The 25,480-nt window shown below is 37.5% G+C and overlaps 1 protein-coding gene across 1 annotated transcript in view; it reads right to left on the reverse strand.

Moving 5' to 3' along the window:
- CSMD1 (CUB and Sushi multiple domains 1) overlaps positions 1 to 25,480 on the reverse strand; it is a 1,244,186-nt gene that overhangs the window by 207,818 nt on the left and 1,010,888 nt on the right. The window contains exons 27-31 of the mRNA XM_052809685.1: positions 23,153 to 23,344; positions 19,519 to 19,657; positions 15,136 to 15,323; positions 10,132 to 10,326; positions 2,616 to 2,732 (exon numbers count right to left, since the gene is read on the reverse strand). Coding sequence (XP_052665645.1) covers positions 2,616 to 2,732; positions 10,132 to 10,326; positions 15,136 to 15,323; positions 19,519 to 19,657; positions 23,153 to 23,344 — 831 coding nt within the window. The remainder of the gene's footprint in view (positions 1 to 2,615; positions 2,733 to 10,131; positions 10,327 to 15,135; positions 15,324 to 19,518; positions 19,658 to 23,152; positions 23,345 to 25,480) is intronic.

Here is a 25,480-nt window from a genome sequence, read left to right on the forward strand (position 1 = left end):
TAAAATTATACCTAGTCCAGATTCCGTATACAAACCACAGGTATTCAACGCAGCACAATTTCTGTACAGATTGTATTTTCCAACTTTTTGTAAAGTTCTTAATTTTTTTAACTTTTTTTTTTAAAACAAATTGCATAGTCCAACCTCCTGATTTTGAAAAGCAGGGCTAACTTGGAAGTTAAATTAGATTGCTCAGGTCTTTTTCTGAGCAAATTTTGAAAACTGGCAAAAATTCTTCTTCGAGCTACCTGTACTTAATTGCTGTCATGGTGAAAAATGTTTTCCTTATGTCCAGCTGGAATTTTCTGTGCTACAACTTGTGACTACTGCTATTTGTTCTCTTACTGCATACTTCCAGAAGGAAGGGTCCTCCTGCACTTCTCTTCTCCAGGCTGAACTTCCTTCAACTTTTCCTTGTACTGTGCTTCAGCCTCCTAATCATCTTGCTGGCTCTCTGTTAGGCTTGCTCTATTTTGGCAATCTGTGCCTTGTAATTTGGAAGCACAAAACTATAGACATAGTTTCCAGATGTTACTTCATGAAGGTTACGAAGAGGGAAAGTGTGCCTTCTCTCAACTTGCAGGCTATGTCCTTGCTAACGCAGCCCAGTGTGCAGTTAGTCTTCATTGCTGCACGGGCATCCTTTGTGCAAACTATTGTCAACTAGAAGTAAAGTTACTGCAATGTTCTTCAATCCCCAAACCTATTAGAACTGCTAAAAATAAACCTTTTAAAAGAAAATTTGTATCACGAATGAAAAAGGATTGGTTTTAAGTTGTGTCTATGGCCAGTACATTCAAGTAACTTTTCTGTCAGGCCCTCTTCAAATCAGGACCATCATGAGATCCAGTACAGAGAAATTATTTTGTCAGGTACTTGCCAAGCATTGTAAATGTTAGCTATAGATTCTGCTTGTGCCAATTTCTAACAAATAAGAATAAAAATATTTATTTGTTTAGATGGCTGGTGAAAAGGTTGTATAATTTTTCAACAGCATATGGCAAAATATGAAATTTTGAGCATTATTTATTAACATCTTCTAAATTTTGATAATATCAAGATACTCAATATACTAATTAAACACCAAAAAATTAAACACAATGTAATTATGTTAAAGAACTTCACAACTACTGATATGGGCCTAGAGATATTTTGCATGTTCTCTATCAGGAATTCTAGTAAAAATATTGTGTAATAAAGCCTCTAACTGGATAAATGTGTGTGTCTCTAAAGCTCCAATAGCATTTCACTGTAACTACTGCCTTGGGGATCTAATGAGTCTGAATGATTTGACAGATCCTTTCTATAAGTTGCAGCTACCTTCTTGTTCTACCGGTTATTTTCTTGCATTCCATGCAATTCTAGCAGGAAAAAGAATTATATCCTATCAAATCTCACTTTCTCTTGTAGAAAAGTGAAAACTATAATAAAAGAATACAGAGTACTTTTTTAAACTTTCCTGTAGTACGAATCTCAAGGATTTGTGTTACTCCCACCCTTAAAACATTTATGAATAACTTTTATATGATACATATTGTGTTTTTTTAAATAGGACAATAACTAATTAAAATATATTTTATTTGGTAATTATTTAACCATAGTTATTGCAAGTATCTACTGTGCAAATGTATTTCTTTTTTTTCTGAGAAATGCTTCTGAAATTTAAGAACAAACTTTCTAAAACATGATGAAAATGGAATTAACAATTTTCTTATTACAAAGCCGTGAACAAAAATTGTGAACAAAAACATTGAGTTTGTCTCAAATAATAATAATAATAATAATAGTAATAATAATAAAAAAGACTAGTAATCAAGAGTTCAGTACTAGAATGACATAATGAATTACTATTAGCAGGTGTAATAAACTTTTCCCAAGCTCTCAACCTGTAAATCTCTGTCAGCAGCTTTCCAAATTCCTCAGTGAAAAAATGCTGAGTCCTTACAGGTTTCGTTGCATACAGAAAGTACCAAACACACTAAGTTGCTATGCATTCAGTCTTTTGGTACGTAAGTAGTAAAATGGACCTTACTGCTATTTGTCTGGACTTGAATTAGAGAAACCTGCTTTGCAGAAAACCATGTCCTGCATACAATTGCACAAGTTTTAGAGGTTTTGTCCAAGTATTTTGACACATTGAAATAATCAGTTTTGTGACTTTTCACAAACATTTCTGGTACTTTTATGTAAAACTGCTTTCTTTCCCTCCACTGTACTTGTTAAATGTGATCCTGCTCATCCAGCCCTTGTTAAAACATGCAAAACAAAAAGTTAAAGTATAGGAGAACACATGATGCTTGTTTTCTGACAACTGATTTTACTTTACAGGAAGCTTGAATGAATGATTATCCTATGATGATGAATGACGTAATCAATGAAAGTATTCAGGAGATGCTTGGAGAGCAGACACAGGTGGCTTAGCTGAAGTCTATTGATTACTCTAGGGAGAAGTAAAAGGTCAAAACCCTAGAATCAATTTCCATGTCAAGAATACATTTATTTTTGATATGCAATTTGCAATACACAGAAAATCTAAGGTCACTATTACACATGAAGGACATCTGAACAGTAGAACAATCATTAATGATTAATAAATCAGTAGAAGAAATTCTTACCAAATTCTTTAGGTACAGTTATTGAATAATGGCAAGTCTGTCCAGCAGTGTAATTATGAGGATAACTTGGTGATAAAACCACTCCCTCTGATCCAGTATACTGCCCTCCACATGGTGCTGGAAACAAAACAGAAAGAAATGTGTTACATTAATTACAGTTGCCTGTATTAGTTCAGTCTGAAAATGAAAACCTAAAGATTACAAAGTGACAGTTTAGTGTTTTTGCTTTTGTTTGGTCTTCCTATAATGACATGTCAATTAGTTCTTTCTCAGGATATAATTTTTATTAAAATTTCTTTAAAATTAGAATACATGAGAGATTCACTTGACTACAAGTATTTCTATAGGACTGGAAGTATAAATTATTTAGTTGAAGGAAACTGTAAACATCGAATTTAGGTGGTTGGTTTTGATTTGAATATATATCTATATCTATCTATCTATGTATACATGTAAAAAAAAAGCTCAGAAAAAAAATAAGGTACTGCATAAATAAATGGCACAACACAGCTATCTTGGGTCTCAGAGGAATACATAAATATGCTCCTCGTACCCTGCACAGAATGCCATGGATTCTGCTTTGTGAATGGATGCTTAAATTGTCTTGCTTTTCACAACTTCCTACATGATTATCAAAAGAGCATATAGATTATACATATAAAAAACTCTTCAGATTCCTATGTGTATAAAATAGAACAGAAAGAATAAGAGAAACTCTTTACAGCTACAGGAGTTAGAAGGGATATTTAAAGACAGTGGAGCCCCAGCCTTCAAGACTAGTCAGGCATTATGTAAATAGCAGTTCTGCCCATATCATGAGAAAAAAAAATGAACAATGCATGCATGGTGTGTTCCTTCCATGTACGGGCAATAAATGCGGCATGCTAAGGGACTGATGGATTTACCAATTATAACTGAAAGCATTACATCACAGGAGGTCTGTGTCTCAAGAATTTCTCAGGAAAAGCCAAGGCAGGGAGCGGATGAAAGGGATATGTGCTTTTGAAGAAACAGCAAACATAAGGAGTGACTATTTTTAAGTTAAAATATCTCTTTGTGTTGGATATTGAGGAAATACATTTGTATCCATTGAAAACAAAGTATTGCTGTCACTTTTCTCAGCTTTTGAGAACTAATGGAAAGGCTTGGCTGCCTATCAAAATCTTTATTAAAATATAAATCTTATAATAATTACATTAGTTATATGCAATCCAGTGCTCTTTTTTTTTTGATTGAATTATTTCATCAAACACTACTAAAAACTATAGATTTTACAAGAATAAAAGATTGTTGTACAATGTTATTTTACCCAAGAAGCCAACAGTGAAATTATTTTAAAAATAAATAGATACAATAAATTATTAAAAAAATAGAATTAAAAATAGATACAATAAATTATTAAAAAATACTTTTAAGCAAGGAAAAGGTCATTGCATAATCTAAAGAATTCCTTTCTGCTATAAAGAACAAAGTAAACCAATGTTACTCCACTCTGGGAATCTTACAGCAGATTACATTTTAACAACTGCCTGGAAAGTAGCTCTGAGGAGAGGGGCCTGGGGTCCAGGTGGACAAGCAGCTCATTGCTCTGGGGCTATCCAAGGGCCTTGTTACCAGCTCCTGGCTCTGCCAACCCGGCTGATGTGCTGCAGGACAGTGCCTAGTGAGCGAGGGCCCAGCCTGGGCTTTGGTCATCCTCAGCTCCTGGCTCATCTGCGCCTGCGGAGCAAACCTGCTCTTTCTGCTCACTGACAGCAACTGGGCTGTAAAATCACACTTGAAATCTCTCTACAAGTTTAACTTTCTTATACAGGCAGCAATTAAGGCCACAAATCTGTATCTTCTCTTAGCTGCTTATATGAATTATTCAAAAATCCAATGTAATGATAGAAGATGAGAAGTTTAATCTATCAGTAGGCTGAACAGGATTATGTGGCTGAGGTGAAACTCAAATATCACAAGGTATCAGTTCATGCCATGAATTTAAAATCTTTATATTTCTTTCTCTTCTTGCTTTGAGGATACCAGAAACTAAGCCACAAAGTCTATCTTCTAATTGCCAGATGAAATTCTCAAGTCATGAACATTTCACTGGAATTAAAGTATATCCCTCATGCTTAATTTCAAACAAATTTCAAAGTTATAGAATTGTAAAAATGTTCCCTTCTAAAATTTGTTTTCCTATTTTTACATATGTTTTTGATAATTTCTTGACAATATCTGTGATAACATCTTTGTAGTATATCCACTCTTTAAGGAAAGCCTGTGAGTGCTTGGGCTAAAAAAGATGCAGGAAAAGTTCTCTTGTAGGTTAAGGCTGTAAAATTTCTCAGTGCAGTGCTGTGACAGTCAAACATGTCCTAAACAGAGCCTGAGGTTGGACTGTAAGTAACGTTTGTTTTAGTGAGCAAAACCTACATTTTCAGAGGATGTATTTTAATAACTTCATGACAGGTTGTGAAATAAATAATGAAAACAGTATGCCCGAGACTTTAATTAGTGTTTCAGAATACAGCTACTGGCAGTTGCTGTTACCTAGATAAATACAAAATTTGTTTTCATCATGCCTGACTGTAAAATGCTACCTTAAAAAAAAAAAAAAAAAAAATTGCACCACAAAGAAATAAAGTTGAATTAATTCACTTAATCAGGGTAATCGACTTAAAGAACTAAGTGCATCATTTTCAGAGAGTCTTATGATTTACTATACAGCGCTCATTTTAAGTTTTTTTCCATTTTCCATGCTTCAACATTTGTAATGTTTTTTCATACAATATTTTAAAGTTCAAAAAGGGGCAATTAACTGTCAGCATAAATAAAGAAATATAAGCTCAGAACATTGTGCTAAAATTTTTGTTCTTGAGCGTCATGAGCATTTTTGTTTTGATATTTTCAGTTTTGATTGGGTTAAGCTGTACATTACAAGAGGGCTTTATGTGACAACAAAGGTGATCCTGAGTGCATTTTGGTTCTGGCCTCCTATATGACTCGTACCCTTACAATTATGTATAAATATGTTTTATATAATGGATCTGTATTTCATATCTATATTTAAACATAAAATAATTTATTCTGTTTACATTTTCCACTCACATCATTGTTTTTACTTCAAATTAGTAGTGTCTCAACTTTACTCAAAACCGTGCCCTGTGACAAAAAGAAGGATTCTTTACTTCCTTTGGATCTTTGGCACAGCCATCATTACAGTACTATGGTAAAATAAGACTTACAGGGATCCAAAGAGCTTATGCAGTCCTCAGTAATTTGTGGTTCCATTATAACCCACAATTTGAGACTTTCGTCCTTCTCAGAAATCAAGTCTATTTTATTAAAGAGTTATTTAAGACTCCACAAAGAAGTATAAAGAAATAAATATATATTTATCTAGTACGGTTTACTCCATACTAGAGACACAAGTGTAGCAGCCATGTAAATGATACTTTAAAAACCTCCACACCTTAACTGAAGTCATAAGAGTATGTGTTTAAAAATAGAACACACAGTAATCCGTACTAGATAAACAGACTTAAAGTACTTTCACAAGCATGTATTCCAGTTTAGTTCTAATCAGATTTCACAGTATCAAGACACCCAAACTTTCAGTTAGTAATTTCTGCTTCTTTAGACACCCAGTGGTATTTAGAATAGGTATCACAAGCATCCCAATACTGCATTAATTGTCACCTTGGAATAAGAATTATAATTACTGAGGCAGAAAATTAAAATGACATCTCAGAGCTACGGCTAACTAATTTATCCTCTATCCCTTGTTTCAGCATTCGTGTTGTATAAATATAGAACAATTTTAACAAATCAAAAGAAAGTTACATATATTAAGTTATTGTCAATAAAGTAGTAAATGATTTATGTTGAAAAATAATTGCCTGTAAAATTTTAGATTTTTAATTATCTATTGGATGATCCTCAAAATGAACTCAGTGTGAGATATTGATATCTTTTCTGTTAAAATACAGGTATTGTTGTAGGAGCTCTGTCTGTCTGTTCTAGACTTTTATTTCTGGGTGTAAAAAATAGAGGATTCAAAAGAACATTTCCCCCAAGTTTTTATTTCATATTTTATAAAATGTTATAGAAATAGGTAGTACTTTTATAGCAAATTATTTCTTAAGAAATAGGATGTTCATTCTGCTTTAAAAAAAAATTAAGAAAATAAATGTTGATTTTTAAATTTAAATTTGAATTTTGTGTCAAAGACACAAACAGCCCAAAAAATAAGATGAAAAGTGTATCAGTTTACAAGGTGAACCACAGGTCATTTTTCTTTTTCTACACTACTCAGTGTTTTATAACAACTTCTTAAATAATGCAAAATATAATTGTTCTACAAAAGTACTTTCATAAGATATTAAAGCTAAGCTACTGCAATGTCAAAGCAAAAGCTGCGTTCTGCACTTTTTATAAGCAAAACAATCATCCTGCTGTTCCATGTGCTCTAAATATTCACCATATGGAGGGAAAAAACCACTTGCTATTTTTCTTTAAAATCTTTTAATAAACAAAGGTACTGAAACAACAACTCCTGAGGAAAAAAGATCCATCCTAATTCTTATTTTTCTGTTGATGGTGGTCAACATGCTGAATGTGAGCCAGCAATGTGCTCTTACAGCAAAGGTGGCCATCAGCCTCTTGAGCTAAGTGTTAGGAAGATCATTTGCCAAAACATCAAGGGAGGTGATCCTTCCCCTCTACTCAGCACTGGTGAGCCTAGGAAATGTTTAGCGTAGGAAACAGAAGGCTCGGTGGGATCTTATCAATGTGTATAAATAATTGATGGGAGGAAATTAAGAGGAGGGAGGAGCCGCTGTTCTTAGTAGTGTCCACTCACAGAACAAGAGGCAATGATCATGAATTAAAATGACATTCCATTCTAAACACGAGAAAACACTTTACTGCTGTGAGGGTAGTCAAACACTGGCACAGGTTGCCCAGAAAGGTTGTGGAGTCTCCATCCATGGGGATATTGAAAACCCAGTTGGACACAGTCCTAGGCAGTCTCTTCTAGGTGACCCTGCTTGAGCAAGGAGGTTGGAGTAGGTGATCTCCAGAGGTCCCTTCCAACTTCAGTGATAATATGTACAGGGGTCCATCCAGGAGATAGCTAACTACAGTGTAGGTTGAGGACCATCCAGGAGGCAGGGGCAGAAAGAGAACTTTAAACAAGCACATATAACATAATTCAGACAGGGAGTGAAGGGCTACAGGGCTGAGTTTAAATAGAACTCCTGGGCCTTTGGACTGGGGCTGTAAGTGGAGATCCCAGCTGAAGCTAGTCAGGGCAATTAAGACCCATCTGTGCTCTCAGGGCCACACTTGCAGGTGTTAAATTAAAATCTATACAAATTGATACTTTAATACCCTGTGATTCAAACTAATAATAATAAAAATGAAAACAAACCAACAACAATAGTAACAGGTGCATACAAAAATAAGCATATATAATAATGATAGGTATATAACAGTAATGTTATAAATAATAGAAATGTGTCTAGAGTAAATTCACTTTTTGTGGGAAAATCTGTTTAGCATGCAGCTATCGACCTGTTGCTCTAATCTGAAAGGCTTGGAAATAAATGATGCATACTTTTGAATTATTCTGGGTTCTCTATTTCATTGGTAAATTACTGGTTTTCTTCACAGAGTGGTTCTACAATCTCCATACCTTTCTTTAAATTGGCATAACCTATAATTCTGTGGATATTCTGCCCACCTCTGAAAGAGGAGTTTAAATGATATATACATATGTGTGCATATGTATGTGTGCGTGTGTGTGTGTGTGTGTATATATATATATAAATAAAAATGTGTATGTGTGCCTCTGTGTGTGTATGTACAGGTATATATTTGCACTGGTGAGACCAAACCTCAAATACTGTGTTCACTTTTGGGCTCCTCGCTACAAGAAAGACATTGAGGTGCTGCAGCATGTCCAAAGAAGGGCAACAAAGATGGTGAAAGGTCTGGAGAACAAGTACTATGGGGAGCAGCTGAGGGAACTGGGGTTGTTTAGTCTGGAGAAAAAGAGGCTGAGGGGAGACCTTATCGCTCTCCACAACTACCTGAAAGGGGGTTGTAGCCAGGTGGGTGTCAGTCTCTTCTCCAAAGTAACAAGTGATAGGATGAGATGAAATGGCCTCAAGTTGCACCAGGAGAGGTTTAGATTGGATATTAGGAGAAATTTCTTCACTGAAAGGGTTGTCAGGCATTGGAACAGGCTACCCAGGGAAGTGGTTGAGTCACCATCCCTGGAGGTATTTAAAAGACATGTTGATGTAGCACTTCGGGACATGGTTTAGTGGTGGACTTGGCAGTGTTAGGTTAATGGTTGGAATCAATGATCTTAAGGGTCTTTTCCAACCTAAAGGAGTCTATGATTCTTATTTTGTGTGGTTTTGTGTGTGTGTCAGGGCAGGGATTACAATCCAAAGTGCCTGAAATAATGTGGGACTTGTACTGAAGTCTAGTAGAGTGATGTTTTCATAGCTGAAGTCATACAGAGAAATAGCAATTAAGCAGTATGGATAATCAGCAACCCACTGTATCAGCTTCCCATGCCTTTTTTCTTTAGGAGTACAGACATAGACTTAGGCTATGGCTACACTGGACACTAAACACTACAAGAACCTATTCTTTGGCCTTGACACCAAACAGCATGATTGGCCACAGCAAATACGTGTAATAGTACTAGTACTACTACTCTCACTTTCAGAAATAAATGTGGGTGGCCTACCAAGAACAGCCTCTGTCCCATGCTTACTCCTGCACTGTGACAAAGAAATTTTAAAGAGTGCTATAAGGTCTGGATCAAAATCATGCGTGGAAATAGTCTAACAACTTAAATCTAACAACTTAACCTATTTCCAGCCCCACTCCTTACTCTGAGCACAATTCAAATAGTATTTGCATAGCTTAAGTTGTTATATCCTTTTAAAATACAGTTCTAAATTACTATCACTGGGAAGGTAATACATGAAAACAGTACATCTTGAGACTATGTGGGAGCACAGATAAATCCCTATTATTACAAATCAGTCATATATTGAAGCTCCATTTTGTTGAAAGGACTACCCCTACTTGCAGTCTAAGAAATAAACTGGCAAGAGACAATACAAGGAGAATAAAAAGACACAACAGATAGGCCAGTAATCCTTCATAATTATTATTTAGTCTATTTTATATGGATCCTCATACAGATCACAAAGCCTTCCACTAAAATTGATGTAAAGGGGAAACCATGGAAACTTACATATTACGTTGTAATCATTATTATGAACATAACAATATTGTTGATTTCAGAATTTAAAGACATTTTTAAATACTTAAAACAATACATTAGTGACTAAGCTATAGTCCAAAACTCGTATTGTCATAATTTTCATTTTTTAACTTCAATTTTTTTTAATACAAGTTACATGCGTAGAAATACTATAGCCTCAGGGACTGAGAAACTCTGAATTCACTGGGGGGACAAGGGAAATGGTAAGAAAACGGTACATACCATTACAAGATGGCAATGCTCTGTTCCATGCTGGCTTTCCATCTGCACCAATTACACAAGTTATAGTTGAAGGATCAATAATCTTATATCCAGAATCACACTGGTAAGTAATAGTTGAACCAAGCTTAAAGTCTGTTCCGATTCTTGTCCCATTCATGATGTTTCCAGGATCAAAACAAGCTTCCCGTGGCTTTTCTGTTAAAATGAATTAAAGTAGTTTACATTTTCAACAGCTTATAAAAATATTTTTCTTGTTTCTGTATGTTTACTACAAGACCATGGATGTTTGCATTACATTGGTTAGCTGACCAAGGAAATTATACTGAGAGGATCTAAGCAGCAGCATTTTCTTCCTACCTTTTGTTAGCAGAACTCTCCAAAAACTGAATGACTCCAATAAAGTTTAGTAATGTAGAAGAAAAACTACCGTTTCTAGAACTCACTACTTAACACTATTATGTTTTTTAACCAAGTCACCAGTACTCAATAACTTCTGGTTAGAAAGCTGCCATACAATGGAATAATTTACACATTAAAAACATATTGTTATTTCATGCTTCATAGTTAAGAAGATCTAATAATAACTGAAGCTTGAAGGCTGACAAAATAAGCACACCAGTTATTTTCTGGCATGAGCTAATAGGTACAAAATCTTTAAGTCGAAGTGAGTACAGGCAGCGATGTTAACAAGACTAGCAATTCATTCACCATCTTTGGCAAGTTAAAATACAAAGAAAAGTGATGGGAGAAATAATTCATATTAGTAATTACTTTGTTTCAAGAATATGATTGAGATGATCTTCAAATAGGAAGGATTTAGGCACAGAACATTCTTTATAACTAAATAAATGAAAATAAAATATTAGTATTACTATAATGTCGGTGACTATGCAATACTTTTTTCTACAAAAGGCTCACACACAACTCAGTCATTTCAAAATCTATGAAAACATTGTGTAATATTACTTCTCTAAGTAATATTTTCCTAAATATGTGAACTCTTTAGGAGGGAATGACGCACCTAACAAATAGAAGTTCATTACAGGAAGCAAAGATTTTGTATTAAAAAATTCCAAAGTCAAATTCATAGTTGAAGTTTACAGCATGTCCTCCTTCCCTTATTAAATGTTAATAAAACAGGCATTTTAATGAAATACTCAAGGAATATTACCAAAAAACAAAACTAGATGTCCATGATCACAAACGTAAAGATCACCGAGGCGATCAGCTCCGCCTCAGGCACGTTCCGCAGCGAAGTGGACCACTGGGGCATAAGGGGGGGTGGGTGGTCCACAGCCACAGAAACCTCAGGGGAGCACGGAAGCCCCGGGGGCGTGTGGAAGCCCGCCAGGAGCCAGCAGCTCTCCAGAGGGAGAGTGGCTGAGGCGGCGTGGGCAGGGCCAGGCGTAATGGCGCCCACCCCCACTCCCACCAAGGGCAGCCTGCGGAAGCGCCGGCGACCAGAGCGGGTATGCAGGGTGCGGCGCGGGAGGGCGCCTCTTCGAAGGAGGAGCATTCCACTGCCCGAGCGGAGAGGCTTTTGGTGCACAGAACCCAGCCACCGTTCTGTCACCATCTGCGCAGGCCAAGGGTGCTCACCCTACCTGAGCCTCAAGGCAGAACGGTGGGCACTCGTCTGAGGGCACAGGCTGCAGCTCCGGCGGGGGGGTCTGCACCTGCTACCCCAGCGGTGGGCGATGCCTTCCCCCAGATGGAGCTGCCGAAGGGAGAGGCTGCAGTGCGGACCTCAGACCTCAGGAAGGGCCGAGACCTTTCTCCTGGGGCAGGGACGGGCAGCAGAGCTGCCTGCAAAAGGTGTGCCCAGGTGGAGGACCTCCTGCAGCAGGTGGTTGAGCTAGAGGAGGTGGTGAGAAGGCTGGGAAAAAAGGAAGACACAGGGAACTACAGGCCAGTCAGTCTCACCTCTGTGCCCAGCAAGATCATGGAGCACATCTTCCTGGAAACTATGCTAAGGCACATGGAAAATAAGGAGGTGACTGGTGACAGCCAACATGCTTCACTAAGTGCAAATCATGCCTCACAAATTTCGTGGCCTTTTACAACAGGGTTACAGTGTTGGTGGATAAGGGAAGAGCAACTGACGTCATCTACCTGGACTTGTGCAAAGCATTTGACACTGTCCCGCACAACATTCTTGTCTCTAAATTGGAGAGACATGGATTTGATGGATGGACCACTTGGTGGATAAGGAATTGGCTGGATGGTCGTACTCAAAGCGTTGCGGTCAACAGCTCGATGTCTGAACGGAGACCAGTGATGAGTGGCGTTACTCAGGGGGTGGTATTGGGACCGGCGCTGTTTAACATCTTTGTTGGCAACATGGACAGTGGGATTGAGTGCACCCTCAGCAAGTTTGCTGACAACACCAAATTGTGTGGTGTGGTCAACACACTGGAGGAAAGGGATGCCATCCAGAGGGACCTTGAGAGGTGGACCCATGAAAACCTCATGAAGTTCAACAAGGCCAAGTGCAAGGTCCTGCACGTGGGTCAGGGCAATCCCAAGCACAAATACAGGCTGGGCAATGAGTGGATTGAGAGCAGCCCTGCGGAGAAGGACTTGGGGGTGTTGACGAGAAGCTCACCATGACCCTGCAATGTGCCTTTCCAGTCCAGAAAGCCAACCGTATCCTGGGCTGCATCAAAAGAAGTGTGACCAGCAGGTCGAGGGAGGTGATTCTCCCCTTCTACTCCTGTCCTGGTTTTGGCTGGGACAGAGCTAATTTTCTTCCTAGTAGCTGGTACAGTGCTATATTTTGGATTTACTATGATAATAATGTTGATAACACACTGATGTTTTGGTTGTTGCCAAGTAGTGCTTATCCTAATTCAAGGATTTTTCAGTTTCCCATGCTCTGCCAGTGAAGAGGTGCACAAGAAACTGGGAGGGAGCATGGCCAGGACAGCTAACCCGAACTAGTCAAAGGGATATTCCATAGCATAGAATGTCATGCTCCATATATAAACTGGGGGGAGTTGGCTGGGAGGGGCGGATCGGTGCTTGGGGACTGGCTGGGCATTGGTCAGCAGGCGGTGAGCAATTGCATTGTGCACCACCTGTTTTTCTTGAGTTTTATTTCTTTTTTTTTTTTCCTCTTGATTGTCCTCCCTGTCCCACTGGGGCTGGGGAGGGGGACGTGAGCAAGCGGCTGCATGGTGCCTTGGTGGGGTAACCATGGGGTTACCCAAGCGGTAACCATGGTGGGGTTAAACCACAACAACTCCGCTCTCGTGAGATCCCACCTGGAGTAGGGCGTTCAGCTCTGGGGCCCCCAACAGAAGAAGGACATGGACCTGTTGGAGCGAGTCCAGAAGAGGGTCATGAAGGTGATCAGAGGGATGGAGCACCTCTCCGATGAAGACAGGCTGAGAGAGTTGGGTTTGTTCAGCCTGGAGAAGAGAAGGCTCCAGGGACACCTTATAGCAGCCTTCCAGTACCCAAAGGGGGCCTACAAGAAAGCTGGAGAGGGACTTTTTACAAGGACATGTAGTGATAGGACAAGGGGTAATGGCTTTAAACTGAATGAGGGTAGACTTAGATTAGATGTAAGGAAGAAGTTCTTCACTGTGAGGGTGATGAGGCACTGGAAGAGGTTGCCCAGACAGGTTGTGGATGCCCCATCCCTGGAAGTGTTCACGGCCAGGTTGGATGGGGCTTTGAGCAACCTGATGTAGCTGAAGGTGTCCCTGCCCATGGCAGGGGAGTTGGAACTAGATGATCTTTAAAGGTCCCTTCCAACCCAAACCATTCTATGAATCTATGATTCTATTAATTTTATATAAAATATTAAATAATGTACTTAATAAGATATTGAATTCTTAGGCACAAATACAGTGCCCATTGAATATAATAACTTTTAAAAATATACTGTTCTGCTCTTCTATGTTATATTTTTATTTTCTTATTACTTCATTTAACTTCCCATTGCATAGATGCACACGTATCAGACTATGTTGAGAACAAAAAAAATACACGTAGCGAAAATGTGTATGCTCATTTTCAACTGGCATCTTTCTCTCTTTATCTTCTGCTCAACTTGTCATTTTCTTCCCTTGCAGGCCAACAAGACTTCCTGGAACAAACTGTTTTCCCATTTTATTTATATTTTGTTTCAAGTTTAGATAGGAACAAACAGACTAAGATTTCATCTATGGAAATATGACAATTACTTTGGGAAGAAAAGCCTTGCCATTGTGGAGAATAATGCATAATGCTGAATGAAAGATGAAGACTAAATATAAAAATGATTTAATAGTTCTTTTTAACCTCCCTCTCTTTTATTGGTATGTTATTTCTATACTCTTTAGATATTTTTGTTCCTTCATTTCTGACATGTACATTAATGTAGTTTGCTTCCATGTCAAGAATAAAAAACTGAGGCAGCACCTCTGCTAATGAAAAACAGCTTGATAAATCTCAGCAGAGATGACAATCAAGCCAGAGACAGCATCTGCGACCAGAAAAGAAACCAGCATTTGAAGCGAGTGTGTGTCTGTCTTTAATAAACAGTCAGCATAACCCATTCTCTGGCTTGTAATAGATACCCCCCAAAAAATGCAAATATTGTCCTGCAGTAGTTATTAAAAAATGCATATGTAGATTCAACAACAAAGTGGAAAGGAAAATGTATTGGTATGTATCAGCAAGGAAGCAGCAGCAGTCATGTATCCTAATTGGGTAAGACAATTCCATTATTCTACAACTCTTTTTCAAATGCTACTTGTGATGTGCGTCTTCTATCTCTACTTTTTTTTCTGGAAGATGAAAACGTGCGTAAGTAATGTGAGAGAGATTTTATGAAAGAGGATTTCTGTGTTCCTCCACACATTTACAGAAAATAGTTTTGAAAACCTACATCGATGCAAAGAGGTATTTGGCAGTTCAGTATGAGTACATCTAGAAGTAAACAGATTTGAGTCTCAATAAATACTAAATGACATTTATTTCCCTTTATCTTTCCATAGATTATGGTGAGAACAGTACCTTTATAGTCAATGGCAAATCCTGACATTCCAACAGAAGCATCACTGCGAAAAGCCAGAAACAGACTGTTACCACTGCTCTCTATTCTTTCAGGAGCCTGTGAGCCTTGAAAACTCCCAATTAGAGGACTGTTGGAATCTTCCCCTTCATAAATATGTAGAAAATCATAACTGGGTTCCATACTGAAACTGAAAATAAAGGAAAAAGAGAATTAAGTCTTCATTTCTTTTTCATGAGTTAAACACTACTGTGACTATGGCTGCAGTCTTCTGCCTAACACATTTTCTTCTCAAGAAATAAAAGTCTTTTTAAATATGATTCACAGTGAAAATTTACCAACTTTCAATGGAGTTCTCTTTACCATTGATTTGAACACCTTCAGCTTTCCAAAAGATCTACTATCAGGCCATCATGCAGACTCTGTCTACAGTCAATGAAAAAGAAGCATATCCTCCCACCTATCCTAAACACCTTTCTCAAGATGGAATGAATCACCTGCTGCAGAAAGGCTGCCTCTTACCAGTGACCATGATCCAGACAAGTAGCTTAAATTAAAAGTCCAGCTTTTAGTTGGCTAAACTTGACGATATTAAATCCACCCATTACAAGCACAAATTTACCACTTTAGGAACAAGACGCTTTCATACAGAAAGACCACTATCCTGGAACTTGCCTTTGTTCATACCCAAATTATATCAGGGAATTATGATAAAGTGAATTATTATTCTCACTAAACCATCTATGCTATGCATATTTGATGACATTTATATGTTTATACAAAGCAATTATGAAGATAATACGAACGGAATGTCTTTCAGAGGAATTTAATTGAGATGAATTCTGAGACAACATAAAGATAAAAACACAGGCACTCTTATCCTATGCAGACAGTGCTGTCTTCTCAAAGCCAGTTCCCTGAGAATAGTACAGGTCTTAGCTGTAACCTACTGCCTAAGAATGAAAAATGTTAGATAAAATAAACAGAAAATGGTATGTTAAGAAAGTAGATTTTGCAGATGTCAAAGAAACATTACCCCCCTCGATCATCTATCAAAGGTCTTGGGGGTCTGGGCAGGCCCCTGCTGACTGGAAGCTAGCCAGTATTACTGCAGTTTACAAGAAGGGTGTGAGGGAAGACCCAGGGAACTACAGACCTGTCAGTCTAACCTCAGTTCCTGGAAAAATTGTCGAGAAGATTATACTGGGTGCTACTGAAAGGCATTTAAAGAACAATGCAACCATCAGGCACAGTCAACGTGTTCACAAAAGGAAAGTCCTGTTTAACTAATTTGATATCCTTCTACTATAAGGTCACCCACCTAGTGGATGAAGGGAAGGCAGTGGATATAGTTTTTCTGGATTTTAGTAAGGTTTTGATACTGTTCCTCACAACACCCTTCTGGACAAGTTGTCCAACTGCAGGATGAGCGGGTTCATGGTGTGCTGGGTGAAGAAGTGACTGAAGGGCAGAGCTCAAAGGGTTGTAGCGAATGGCGCTACATCTGGCTGGTGACTTGTCACCAGCAATGTTCCTCAGTGTTCAGTTCTAAGGCCAGTACTGCTCAGTGTATTTATTAACGATCTGGATGCAGGAGCTGAATGCACCATTACCAAGTTTGCTGATGATACAAAACTGGCAGGTGCTGTTGACTCTCTTCAGGGAAGAGATGTCTTGCAGAGGGATCTAGATTGATTGGAGCACTGGGCAGTCATTAATGAGATGAAATGTAACAAGTCAAAATACCGGATTCTGCACCTGGGACGGAGTAATGCCAGGCACAAGTACAGACTGGGAGAGGAGTGGCTGGAGAGCAGCCCTGCAGAAAGGGATCTGAGCGTGCTGGTCGGCAGCAAACTCAGTATGAGTCAGCAGTGTGTCCTGGCAGCCAAGAGGGCAAACCCCATCCTAGGGTGCATCAAACACAGTATAACGAGCCGGTCAAAAGATGGGATTATCCTGCTATATTCAGTGTTGGTGCGGCCTCACCTGGAGTACTGTGTGCAGTTCTGGGCCCCTCAGTTTCAGAAAGATGTGAAGGTCCTTGAGTGTATCCAGAGGAGGGCAACACAGCTGGTGAGAGGGCTGGAAGGAATGTCCTATGGGGAGCAGCTAAGGACTTTGGGCTTGTCTACTTTGGAGAAAAGGAGGCTGAGGGGCAACCTCATTGCTCTCTACAGCTTCCTGAGGAGGGGAAGTGGAGAGGGAGGTGCTGAGCTCTTCTCCCTGGGATCCAGTGGTAAGATGTGTGGGAATGGTTCAAAGTTGAGCCACAGGAGGTTCAGACTGAACATTAGGAAGCATTTCTTTGCTGAGAGGGCGGTCAAACACTGGAACAGGCTTCCTAGAGAGGTGGTCGATGCCCCAAGCCTGTCAGTGTTTAAGAGGCATTTGGACAATGTCCTTAATACCATGCTTTAACTCTTGGTCAGCCCTGAATTGGTCAGGCAGTTGGACTAAATGATCACTGTAGGTCCCTTCCAGCAGAAATAGTCTAGTCTAGTCTAAAAATCAAGGAAGTTATTGAAAGAATTGCAGAGATGGAGTTATTTCAGCACTGACATTTCATATAAATCAGAGGGGGTTTGTGATAGTGCATTAAGTTTTTTGTGTTCTAACATTAAATATATTTGTAAAACTATGTCAATTTACTTCTCTGTTACAAAGTTACCTGCATGTATTTGCAAACTTTTTGTTAAATATTAATCCATATTACTCTTATGGTTCATTTATATTAAAAATACAGTATTTATTAAAAAAGAAAAGCAGACAAAGTTTTCCATTTGGTCTGTTCGATACCCATATGTATACAGATAACAGTGTTGGTTCTCCCCTCCTTCTTAATTTTTATTCCAATTTTCTTTTTTTTTTTCAGTTTTCTAAAAATATTTCCAAAATTAACAACCCCACAATCTACACCTTAAATGCCCTATAATACTATCAGTCAGAAATGGATGAGTTTCCAAGAATATTCTCCAACATCAGATAATGTTGTAAAATGTAGTACCAAAAACCTGGGAAGCCATAGCATAACCTTTTCTTTCAGATTTCTAAGGAAGATTTCTGTCTGGCGAATTTAAGAACTTCTAGCACAGAGTATCAAATTTAGGAAAGACAGGCAGTCCAGTGTGTATTAATGGACTGCAATTATTTATAAAATGTACTGGAAGTATAGCATAAACTGCAAATTCCATTATATTGCTCATACTTGTATTCCTTAAAATGGAATTCACAAACAAACCTGAATACTCAGTAAGTTTCTTTCATCTTACTTGAAATGGAGCATTTGAGCTGGTAATTTAGGCAGTCCACAGAAATATGGTGCTTACCACACCTATCATGTGACATCTTCAAGAGTGTAGTTAGTGGAGGACTATTCTTATCCCTTAATGCTATTTGATCAAATACCGCAAGAACAGAATTATCATATTCCTGATTATATAATTTCAAGTACCTTAGGCTTTAATTCTTTAATTTCTTGTGTATCAATATTTTATTAGAAAACACATTTCAATCAGTCAGTGAAAGAAATTGTTTGGGGTTTTTTTGTTTTGGTGTTGGGTTGTTTGTTGTTGTTGGTGGTGGTTTTTTTTAAAAAAAAAGGGTTCAAATATTACACAACAAAGTTCTGAACATGCCATCATCTCTTTCTAAAAGAATCAGAATTGATCACCATCCCACTGAAGTCAACAGCAATGTTACCATTCTTAGCTTAAAAATCACACTTAGGACAGAGAATCAAAAAAAGAAAAAAATTTGCATTTGCATCCATAGATATAGCAAGCAAGATGATTATACAGACCTGATTCAAATAGAAATGATAAATTGAACACATGAATATGACTATATCCCTGAACTTCAATTTGTGTTAAAAATCCATGCAACAAATATAGGTTGATGATGGAACACTAAGTAAAACTTTTTTTAAAATTATGAGACAACATTATCTAGATGTCTTTTATGTCTTGACTAAGTAGACCAATTTTTTTTTCCTGATCTAGGCACTCCAAGTGAAGTGTATTTAGACCATATTTGTAAAAAATCTTTAAAAACTGAGTTAGAGTTTCCACTACAGTTCAAGACTCTACTATAAGGTGCAACAACGTAAACCAAGCATTTCTACAAATTTACATTGTTTTTCAAAGATTTTTATTTCACAGGTCACAGAAAGTTTTGTTTCTCAGGAATATATTTGATATCAAAAGTGCCATATAACTACATTATTTTATGTTATTTGGAAGCAATGATATAGCACGTGTTAGATGTATGCTCCAGGACTTAGCCAGAGAATATAATTAGAAGCTTTAAGAAGTGATAAATGATGCCATTTTTAGATGTGACATTTAAAATCCTTTTAAACAGAGGCATTCATCTAGAAATGGTACCTTTTGAATATCAAGGCAATGACAAAGTCAGGGTTTACTTTTATTCTCCAGTCACATTCTTTTCCAGGAGGATAAGGCTGTGGATAGTTAGGTGATAAAATAACTCCTGCTGGGCCTGTCAGGTTTCCTCCACATGCAGCTGTCACAATGTAAAAAGAAATAGGAATATGGTCACGAGTTAAATTCACAAGCACATATTAGCCGTTAAATAGGAGTAAATTGACTTCTACATTTACCAAAAATAATAATAATTAAAAAAAAAAAAATAGAACTTTCCCAATTCCAGCTAGCAAACATTTTTGTATTTTCCTTAAAAAAGTGAGCTTTGTTCCTATTCAAAAGAACCACAAGAAAAGCTCTTTCTAAAGAAATAAAAATATGAATTTATATAGGAAGTCCTGTATATTCTCGCTGTTACTTAATCACATCTCTATCAAGATGAAGTATTTCTTATGCACTGGAAGTACTTTAAGAACTGGGAAAGCTCAATAGCAGGATTCAGGATGCAGTTTCTTTTGACTGTAGGTGTAACACAAAACAGTTTGATTCACTCAGTAAAGGTTATTACCCAAATCAAAAATCAGATGCATTCATTTAGTTACCATAAATTGAATTTACTTTTAAACAGATAAGGAATCCAACTTCCAAAGATGATAATCACATAGAAATCTAACTAAGAAGCACAGTAGTCAACACAGGCTTCATCTACATTACCAAGTCATGCAGACTGATAGGAACACATTTGTAATGCAAAACAGTTGGTACTAAGGATTTGGAGTCTGCATTAACATTTTAAAGAAGGATTTTCTTCAGGCTATTTCTAGTCTGGTCCAATGGACTGAATGCTTACTACTGGTTGGAGTACATCAGATGCACTCATAGAACACATCTTGCAGTTTAGTTTCATTCAAAAGCTCCAACAAAATTCAAAATCATGAACTACAGCATGAGCAAGAAAATTTACTTGGAAACCATGCTCCTAACCCAAATGAAAACAGTAATGAACACATTCCCCTCATGTTATTTATGAAAACAAACTAAACTTCCCCCCACAGTATTTATTTATTTGTTTGTTTATTTAAACACTTAGTATATATATATGTATCTGGGGGTTTTTGTGTCTATAGTTTTGGTATTTTATTTATTATTTTTGATCCAGTGTATGGGGGTTTTGTGTTGGTTTTTGTTTGTTTGTTTGTTTTTTTAAATTTTATTTCTTTTTGGTTTTATTCACAAATAACAGTTCCAGGAAATGTTTCACATGTTCCTTATGTGTGCTGATGATTCAGCCTGAGATAACCATTATCAAAGTTATAAAGTACAAATAGAGCAGAAAACATTAAACAATCAGGAATGGAAGTCACACAAAGTTCAGAGTACTGAGTAGTACAGTTATTAAATGTAAATCATTTTTCATTTATAAGTCAGCATACTGAAATAAGGACTTTATGGAAATTTTTTAAATGACATCTAATGGCTTTACAGAACCCTTAAGGTTTCTAATATTGTCATGTCTACAGTAAAGATTACTTTAATCTGCTTTCCCATTCAAAGTCACCTTGAGTATATGAAAGAATAACAATACGTATACACTTTTTGCCCAAAGGTACTCTCTCTTTCTTTCCTTCTTTATTTCCTTCTTTTGTGTTTTGGGTTTTTTTACTAGACTGTAAAGAAATATGGAGTGATTATAATTGGTATTTACAGAAAGAGCATGAATCTTCTAGACCTTTAGGCACCAGATATCTTATTTTTTATTTTTATTTAAATATTTTTAATCTGTGAATAATCCCAGTATATTTAGTAAACATTTTCATACTGCTATTTATACATTGCACACAAGGTATCCAGAAGACAATGTTCAGATTATATGCTGCTACAATTCTGCTAGATGATATGGAGTTAGAGACACTATCCTGCATTATCCTGAATTCTTCCCAGTAATTTTGAGATATCTGTAAACACTTCAGAGAAACAAAGGGACTGCAGTTGTTTGGGGATTTGCCGTTTTGGAAAGAGCCTCTCCAAAATGGCTTGGAGAAAGAAAAAGCATTATGCTTATTCCAGCACTATTAAAATGTATTGTATCTGGGTTTTACAATTATTAAAATAAGTCTTCATTTAATTATAAATCAATAGGCAACAAAATCATAAAGATTTAAAAAATTACTATGCCTAGCAGATGTAAGAGACTGTGTCAGCTGGAAACGTTTGTCTCGACATTGCTGCTGCAAAGCAACCATTTGCCCGCCTCAACATCCTGTTGCTTTGGGGAGAACGTGCTCAGGGAGACAAAACGTCCCTGAAGAAACCACCATATCTGCCCGAAGCTAGCAGTGCCTACCAAGCTGTGCTTGCCCACAAGCAAGGTGAAGAAACCACCAAGAGCACCTGGGCATGTGCCCATGGAGGAACATGGGGCAGCACGTACAATAATGAGCTCCGTGGAAAGGGGTGGACTTTTCGGAGAAATCGTGGGGACTGGGACAATAAAAGAGCTGCGTTCTCCCCTCTCAAAAAACCTGCAAACTGTGGACTGCAAACCGAAAACCTGCAAACTGTGGACTGCAAACCAAAAGGCCTGCAAACCACAAACACCTGAAGAGCAACTACAATCGGAAAGCAACTGAAGAGCACCTGCAGCGCTTGGAACTGGGACCCTCCACCTCCTCCACCGAGGCCGAGTCAACGGGACGTTGCTGGCTTCGTGGTGGTGGTAACTAGTCTTGCTATCTCTCTCCTGCTTTCTTGCTTAGGTCTGCCTCTTGTTTCCTTTCTTTTTCCCTCTGTCCTATCGCTATTATCAGTTGTTATAGGAAATAAAATTTGCAAGGTTGTACGGCATCTGACCTCGTTTGTGTCTTAATCTCGCTCTTGGGATCGTTTAAGAACCCTCCCCGATATTGGATCGGGACAGCAGATTTTTCACAGATGTTGAATAACTCAATCTTAGAATTTTAGAACTACACTGATGACCTTAAAATACATTTGAGCAAGACTTCTAAGCCTGTAATTATTCTTCTACTGACCAGGAACTCAGAGAAACCTTTATGCCATATAGGACTATGGAACCAAGAATCAAAACTTGTTTCAGAGAAAGAAGATCTCCCACCCTCTCCTGGTTTTATAGAAATATATCTCAATTCTTTCAACAGTGTTGTCACTTGGACCCCCTTCTCTGCGTTTACCTTTCCCAACAAGCATCCTGCTTCAGAAAAAATATCTTTAGCTTCCCAGGGACTGCACAGGATTGGTATTTAATCTATAGAAAATTCAGACAATTTTCAGAATAAATAATGGATTACAGTTTATGTAACTAAATTATTACATAGAAGACCATTCTAATAAGACCATTTCAACACGATTTGTTTTATCCAAATCACCTCTTCCATTTAATTATTTCTATTAGCCTTTGTCAATTTTAAACTTGCATGAAGTTTAAAAAATAGAGTGAGAAAATGACATCCAAAAATAGTGTTAATCTTGAGAATGAGGCTGTCAGTAACCGTAAGTACAAAATAACTGGGTTCTGCAAAGAGCATCACTCCAGCATGAGCATCATATGCCCACTAGTTGAACAAGAAATCTGATCTGTATTAATCTTAAACAGAGACTTAACATTTCATCTTATTACCTATGCATGTAGGAGGATCAGGTTGCCAGAAGAATCGGTTATTCAGTTGCACACATGTAATTTTAGCCTGTCCTTGAAGTTGGTAGCCAGGGTCACATTGAAAGGTGGTAGTGTCTCCAGGCTCTCTGCTGTCTCCGTATCTAGTGCCATTCTGTGGTGTCCCAGGATCGTTACAGGTTGATGCAATAGAAGCTGTAAGGGAATGATGAAATAAAAGCTTTAAGGTGTAGATAGTAAACTTCCATAATTAAAAGCACAATATTTTTACAAGAGCATTCCAACCAGAGGCAATATTATTTACTCATCAGTTAATACAGGAAGGCATTTTGTTTCTTTATTTTTATGAGAATCTGCCCACTGAGATACATCTTGATTATGTTGGCTTCCTGCCAGTTTCCTTAGTATAAAGTATGGCCTGAGAGGAAACAAACACAAGCTTTTCTTTCTTTTTATTTCCCTCTTCTTTTTTTTTCTTTTTCTTTTTTTTTTTTCTTTTTGGCGGGGGGGTGTCCGGTTAATGCATCAAAAAAGCTAGTAACTCCTTTTCTCACTTTAACGTTCTGGTTATCAAAACAAATTTCTTTATGCACTTTGACGCCTTTTGTGCAATAGGGTAAGTACCATAATATAAATAACATTGTTTTATAGTCTTAATATCCTGCAGCATGCAAATGTTATGTTTACCCAGCTGGCTGAATGAAATAGCAGTTTTATGTAGCCCTGAAGTTCCCATTTCAGGGGCAAGCAACAACTTTCTTAGAGTACACTCAAACTGAATCCAAGCAAAATATCTCACCTATGTTCAGTCTCCTGAGTTTGGATATGGATTGTGCTTTGTAAAAAAATAAATTAATTAAAAAAGCAATGTTAAACTGAGGAGAACAACCAGTATGGTATGACTTAAAGCAAGGAATCATCCAGAAAATGGATACACAAATCTACAACCACTATGGATTTGTGGAAGGTGCCAGGTCTCTTCTACTGGCTTCAGGTATTCAACATCCTCAGCTACAGTAAACATTGCAGTCTTCCCAAGGAAAGAAGGTCCCGTCTCTGGAGACTACTGTCCCTAAATCACTGAATCACACTATTTCCTACCACTCCAGGCTGCTCCACCCAAACATGTCTTTTTCAAAGAACTCACCACAATTGTGAGCAAAAGCCAAAATAAGAAGTCACAAACTCAGTGTCACAATCACCATCAATGATAATGGTGTGTATCTACAAATAAGTCCCTCTACCACTTTCATCATCTTCAACCAAGTTTAAATTTCTTGAATCCAGTCACAGACTTTAAAAAAACTGCTACACTACACCATTCTGCTCATCTCTGGTACTGCAAGGGATAATCCTTGAAAAACGTAAAAAATCAATATTAAATTACTGTCTTTTTTTCTAATATGAACTATGTATACTTTCTTGTGTGCTCATGCATCAGACAACTGATTCATTCTTAAACTGATTAACAACCATCTCAACTGTAAATCTGATGTCTTTTCAAGATGTACTTTTGCTCTGATGTCTGCAAGACATGATCAGACCAATGAGGAGCATTCAGAGAAAAACTGATGTAATTTATTAAAAGCATATATGCTATTGTTAGAACTGTTTTTTACCACTTTGTTGGCTGATGAGCTAATGTTATTGTTACTTATCATATTTGGTTGTGCCATTCTCCAACACTCTCTGGGAAAGCAGTAACTACGTCTTTCTGTATTTTGAACAGTATGTAGCACTTCAAGTACCTGGGTTTTAGGACAGCGTTACAAATTACAGGCCAAAAAGACTAAGAACATAAAATATTATTTCTTTATGCTTGATAATCACTTTCTATTGTTTTGAATAGAGGGGCACAGTCTCCTCCATATCCCCTATAAATGATGTGTGTTAGTGATAACAGTCCATCCTTCCTGCTCTATTTTTTGGGGTGGTTGGGGTTTTTTTCATTTTTTCTGTTTCATTCCCAGGAAACATTAATATTTCATGAAAATAATTTTGTTAGCTCATTTCAAATGGTATACCCCAAGGGCTTCCATAAGATAAAAGAGCTCCACCACTACCACCACTATGCAATCTTTGTGACCATAATGTGCAGGTAATCCATTTTCCATATTAATAACTGCATTTACTGCTTCTGTCCACACCAAAATATTATACCACTATAAGAAACAGCAAGAGCAACTAAACATTTGCAAAACTGAAACAGTTACCAAGTTGTACAACTGGAAAACTTTTTTTTTCCCTGTTGTAAATTTTCAGGAGACAGAAAGGTTGAAAAAAGAATGAGCAAAATGAGAAACAAACATTTCACATTCGTAAAATGGTTTT

Source organism: Harpia harpyja, chromosome 15, assembly GCF_026419915.1.
Source record: "Harpia harpyja isolate bHarHar1 chromosome 15, bHarHar1 primary haplotype, whole genome shotgun sequence".
Classification (NCBI taxonomy): domain Eukaryota; kingdom Metazoa; phylum Chordata; class Aves; order Accipitriformes; family Accipitridae; genus Harpia; species Harpia harpyja.